This window comes from Mus pahari, chromosome 1 (genome assembly GCF_900095145.1).
Source record: "Mus pahari chromosome 1, PAHARI_EIJ_v1.1, whole genome shotgun sequence".
Classification (NCBI taxonomy): domain Eukaryota; kingdom Metazoa; phylum Chordata; class Mammalia; order Rodentia; family Muridae; genus Mus; species Mus pahari.
The window spans coordinates 63,689,312-63,695,418 of record NC_034590.1 but is presented as its reverse complement, the minus strand read 5'-3'; the positions used below and the strand labels follow the sequence as shown (position 1 = coordinate 63,695,418).

Sequence of the window (6,107 nt, the reverse complement as noted above, 5' to 3'; positions counted from 1 at the left end):
CATCACTGGGAAGAGAGGCCCCTTGGTCTTGCAAACTTTATATGACCCAGCAGAAGGGAAGGCCTGGGCCAAGTAGTGGGAGTGAGTGGGTAGGGGAGCAGGGGTGGGTATAGAGAACTTTCGGGATAGCATTTGAAATGTAAATAAAGAAAATAATTATAAAAAAAAGAAAAAAAGAAAGAAAAACAGGAATAAAATGTGTAAATAAATAAATAAATAAATAAATTACCAAATAGTCTAAACTGACCTCAAAGCTGTAATCCTCCTGCTGCCTCAGCTTCCCAAATGCTGAGATCATAGACATATGCCACCATATAGCTAACACTTAAACCTAATACTTAAATATAGTAAAATAAAAAAATGAAAATAAGAACTACATCTCCAAGTTGAATAAAAAAGGATAACTAAGGTAACTTATAGGGTAAGTTAGGATATTAAAAATTAATTCAGGCCCTGGCATTCCCCTGTACTGGGGCATATGATCTTCGCAAGTATAGGGGGTTTTGGGGATAGCATTTGAAATGTAAATGAAGAAAATATCTGATAAAAAATAAAAAGAATATGATAGTTTCCAAAGAAAGTACTAATAAAATTCAAGAAATAAATTTCAAAAAAATTCATTCAGGTAAAATATTAATAAAATGAGGAATGGGAATAGGGGAAACAGTAGGAAGATTGGCAAGAGAGGAAAGGGATGTAGAACTAGGGTATGAAAAATAATAGGAAAAAGAAAGTTAGGAGGAAAAAAGGCAATTCAAAACAAGATGAGCATAGTAGTGCGTGCCCAGCGTTCTAAAGGCAGGGGCAGGCAGATCTCTGTAGAGTTCCAGGCCAGCTAGGGCTGTACAGCAAGACCCTGTCTCAAAGCAGAAAGACAAAAACAAAACAAACCCAAACAGCCATCATTAGTCATCCCACCCCCCCAGCCCCACCCACGGAGATGGGATATTTGATGCTTTTCCCTCCACGCTGCTTCTTTTGACATGTCCTGGAATTGGGGAAGTAGGCAGCACGTTGTTTTTCTCTCTATTTCAAACAGGTTGTACCTGAAAGAACTGTGGAGACTGGGCCCTTGTGAGCCTTACTGAGCCAGGCAAGAGCTAGGATAGTGACCATCACTGGCTCAGTTCATGCCTGTCATCTCTGTGTGTGAACCTGGCACTGCAGCAAGCACAGATGTGGTGCTCCCATGTACTCGCACAGGTACCCTCCCACACGTGCTCGGACATGGGAACACCAAAGCTATGGCATATCTCCATCTCTGTCTCTGGGGGTTCAGAGTGGAGAAGGTGGTCAAACCCACAGTCTGTGTACCAAGGGCATGGTGCACGAGCACTGAGGAATCCTCTGTGCTCTAGCAATGCTGGCCTCTCTGTTCTAGCCCCTGCTTATAGCCACCAATGGCTAGTTTCACTCCCCTTCAGGCTACCATTGCCAAACAGAAGTTTCCCTGCTTCTCCTCTGTGTACATCTCTCAGCCTTGGAGATCTGTTATCAGTAAATCTGTGTTCAAATCACAGCCAGTTTCTTAGGCCCACGTTGACTCTTGCAGCAAGCACTTGTAGAGCTAATGAAAAGGACAGGCCACTAGCACTTCAAGGTATGAAGGTGTAGGGCCCCTAGTTCTTCAAGCCTGAGGTTCCATGGTGGCATCTCTCTTTCTCTCTCTTTTTAAAAAAAATAGCCAGGCGTGGTGGTGCATGCCTTTAATTCCAGCACTCAGGAGGCAGAGGCAGGCGGATTTCTGAGTTCGAGGACAGCCTGGTCTACAAAGTGAGTTCCAGGACAGCCAGGGCTACACAGAGAAATACTGTCTCGAAAACCAAACCAAACCAAACCAAAAAAAAAGTATATATATAAAATCATTCTGTTCATTTACATTTCAAATAATATCCCACTTCCTGGTTACCCCTCCACAACTCCCCCGTCTCACATCCACCCTCTCCCCTTTCCCCTTTACCTCTTTGAGGGTGCCCACGCACTCACTCCCACCCCAGTGCTCCAGCATCCTCCTATGCTGGGGTACCAAACCTACATAGGACCAAGGGCCTCCCTTCCCACTGATGTCAGACAAGGCCAACCTTTGTTACATATGTATGTGGAGCTATGGATCCCTCCCTGTACACCCCTTTGTTGGTGGTCTAGGTCCTGGGAGCATTGTTCTTCCTATGGGGTTGCAATTCCCCTCAGCTCCTCCAGTCCTTCTGCCAGCTCCCGGACTGGGACCCTGAGCTCAGTCTGATGGTCGCTCCAAGCATCAGCATCTGCATTGGTCAGGTGCTGGCAGAACCTCCCAGGGATCAGGGTGGCATCTCTCTTAAGATGGTTGCTCAGCATAGCACACTGAGCAAGCTAGCAAGCGCTGGGACCTTTTCCTGTGCCTGTCTACTTAGAGATCCAGATCTTCTGTCTTAAACTAATTTTGCACAGTGCCAGATTGTGTACCTGTGGCTCTTTCCCAGGTCCTCTCCTCTCCTTTTCTAAAAGCGGAATTTTTTTTCTTGTCCCATGCTGTGCTGCCTCGGGGTCACCACAGAGGTACTAGTAGTGCAGTACTAGTAGTACTGCAGTTCTTTGCTTCTTCCATAATTTAAGGTACAGTATGTCTGGATTTGACCTGGTCACTATCTGTTGAACATGCCTGTAGTTACACACTCAAAGTTCTTTTTTCAATCTTGTGAATATAGGAATGTTCTGGCTGTCTCCAGTCTACCATAACCCCTGCTGTCTTTCCTTGTCAGTCCGACAACTCTATATAACTTTATTACTAAATCTTGTGTTTGTTCTTGTGGTGCTGGGAATCAAACCTGGGTACTTGTACATACTAGGCAAGTACTGTACAACCAAGCTGCAAACCCAGCTCTATTGATAACTCTTTAAGAATTTATTTGCTGTAGCTGATAAAAAATAAGAATGTATATATGTGTATTTTGAGAAAATATGAATGTATTAGTTTTTTTTTTTTTTTTTGCATTTTTGTAACCAAATCACCTAATCAACAACTTGAGCGGAGAACATCTTATTTGGACGTATGGTTTCAGAGCATTTCAGCTCAGCACAGTTAGGAAGGCCTGGCGCCCAGGCTTGGTGCTGAGAGTATGTGGTGATGGTTGTTCACATACAGGAGACCTAGAAGCAGACGGCTCCGGCTCTCTAGGGGGGGGGGCATGCACTTCAAAGCCTTATCCCTAGCAGCCTATTTCTGTCAGCCAGGCTTCATCTCCTCAAGGCCTCCCTCGTAGTCCACCAGCAGGAGACCTGCCTGGGCATTCAAAACATGAGTTAGGGAACATTGCACATTCAAACCATAACAGTGTGAAAAATAGAATTTAATATTTGGTAAGTCTGTGTGCCCTAGAAGAAAGGATTATATATTTCAGTTAAGAACATTATGGGAAAATAATGCTTGTTTCATTTATTTACAACAGAAAATTTTCTATGACTAAGATTAGAGGTTTAGTGAAATGTGAAAAAGAGCAAAGAGAGTAGAAAACAGAAGGAGATGTCATTACTCCTTTAAATTTCAACTGTGCTAAGTGCTTTGGGTTGAAGGATGAAGAGTAAGTTAGAAAATGATTATGGGGAAAAACTCTAATTAACTCTAAAGCTGGAACCAGAATTAATCCTGTCACCTGCCATGGGCTAGCAAAAGAAAATAAAATAGGGAATCAAGTGGCTCTTCTGGGCTCTGTAGTCCATAGAGTAATTCTGTTTGGAGGCGCGCTAAATAGTCTTTTCATATGGGGTCTCCTCCCGCAGTGGACTTTTGGCAGCAACACTTAGAGGATCAATTCTCAGTGGGAGTACTTTGTAGTATTCAGTAACCAGGTCCCACCTAGCTGGGTGCTGGTCAGATCTCAGTGACCTTCAGGTCCGTGACCTTCAGGTACAGGCTTGTTCCTTGCTTGGTGGGCGGTTGATAAAAGTGCATGTATGGTGAAATTGTCTAAGTTAGTGTGACCTGCAGTTTAAATGTATGGATGCTTTGGATCTGATTAATTACTGGTTCCCTTTTACAGATTCGCCCATTTGGCTGCAGTGAAACTCTTAGAGGGACTACAGAAATATGAAATAGATGACACTGAGAGTGATAAAGATCATATAAATTTTTTTATAAGGCATGGTGTTGAAGGAAGCACCGATGCCAAGGATGACTTATGTCTGAGTGAATCAGACAAAGCAAATGCCAGAAGTAAGTATGCTGCGTCTATCATGAATCAGCCACGGGGCTGGGGAGATGGCTCCGTTGGTAAACTCACTGGCTGAAATCCCTAGAACTCTGTAACACTGGCAAGGTGGCTTGCTTCTGTAATCCCAATGCTCCTGACATGTGATGGGAGGCAAAGACAGGGTAATGCCTCAAAGCTCGAAGGCCAGGTAGACTGGAGTAACCTGGAGTATGCTTCCATGAACAACCAAGGGCCTGTTTCCATCATGGCAGAAAGCAAGAACCTACACCGGAGGGTGTCCTTTGAATCCCAAACATGTGTTGTAACACATGCTTGCCTGAGTACACATAAAAAGAACATGTGTACATATGAATGTGTGCACACAGACAATATATATCATACACATTGTAAACAAACAAACAAAGGCAGACAAACAGTAGGACTAGTGAGCTGGCTCTGTGGGTGGTTAAGAGCTCTCTCTGCTCTATTAGAGTTAGATTCTTCCTCCATTTCTAGTGTAACTTAGGCTCTGAGGGACACCTTCCTACCATATACATAAATAAAAACTAACAATACACATAAATAAAAATTAACAATCAGGCCTACTTTTTTACTGCAAGTTTGGAAGTTATTCAAATAACACTGTCTACAAAGAAAAGTAATTTGGTATTTTCAGAATCAGAACCAGTTCTAGTATTTTTGTCCTAAGAGTTATTGAAAGTATAAATAAGTGTAAGATAGTAGCCTTTCATTCTTGGAATGAAAGAATGTAACATGGAAACTAAAGAAGTTAAAGAAGACAAATGTAGTTAAGTGACTGTAACCATGGGAAGAGCCTAGTCAAGCTGCTGATGCTAGCACCTGGGAGGCTGAGTGAGGATGCAAGTCTGAGGCCAGTTTGGGCTGTAGAGTGAGCTTAGAGCAAGCATGGACTACACTGGAAGATTTGAACTCCTACCCACCCTAGCACACACAAAAACATTTCCAAGGCCTGCTGGTAAATACTATTTTTGTAAAGATTCATTATTTTCATTATATATGCATGTGTGTTTGTGTGTGTTTGTGTGTGTGTTTTGCTTGTACATATGTCTGTGTACCATGTGTATTACTGGTGCTCACAAAGTTCACAAGTAGGTATCAGATTCCCTGGAGCTGTACGTACAGACACCTATTAGGGACTGTGCCATACTAGGAACCAAACCTGGGTCCTCTGCAAGAGCAAGTGTTCTTAACTGTTGACTCATCTCTCTCGCACTAATGATTATTTTATTTTTTAGATTATAATTATACCATTTCTCCCTTCCCTTTCCTCCCTCCAGAACTTCTCATATACCCCCCTCCTCTTTTTTTATGGCCTCTTTTTTCACTAATTGTTATTGTATGTATTCTCAGCCCATCAATTTTTTTATATGCAGAGCTCTTTAATTTCAACAGCAAATTTTCATTTGAAAATGTCAGCTGTGTCATAAATGAGTTTTTTAGGTTGGATAATGTTTTACTATTTTCAACCTCATGTAACTTGTATCCAATGTTTTTCATCTCTCTGTAATGAGTAAATAATGACATTTATGATCCCTTATATCTAGTAATATACATTTTGAAATAGAATTTTGTAAATGAAGAGGTATAATTAAATATCTAGAAAAATCTCAGACATTTTAGGATTAGTACAAATGCTTTTCTGGTTTTCAGTGTTTGGGATTTTCATGTCAATGACTCTGCTATCTGAAAAGGTATTACTTTTAATAGATTTTGAAGTTATTCCATGATTTACTAACTGTATATCCTATATTTAAGTTATACTATATGTATGTTTATCTATACATATGCACACATATATTTTTCTGCCAAAAATTATTGTCTGTACTTTTAAATAGAATTCTATAGTTCTCAAAATTCTGTTCATTACTGAATTTTTCTAAGTTTTCTACTTTGTCT

At 41.3% G+C, this 6,107-nt stretch overlaps 1 protein-coding gene across 2 annotated transcripts in view; it reads left to right on the top strand.

Annotated features, from left to right (window-relative positions):
* Ankrd42 (ankyrin repeat domain 42) overlaps positions 1-6,107 on the top strand; it is a 48,680-nt gene that overhangs the window by 30,357 nt on the left and 12,216 nt on the right. Inside the window, exon 9 of one of the 2 annotated variants that reach the window (XM_029541627.1) lies at positions 4,020-4,192. The exons of the other annotated variant lie outside the window; for it this stretch is intronic. Coding sequence (XP_029397487.1) covers positions 4,020-4,192 — 173 coding nt within the window. The remainder of the gene's footprint in view (positions 1-4,019; positions 4,193-6,107) is intronic. 2 annotated transcript variants of the gene reach the window in all.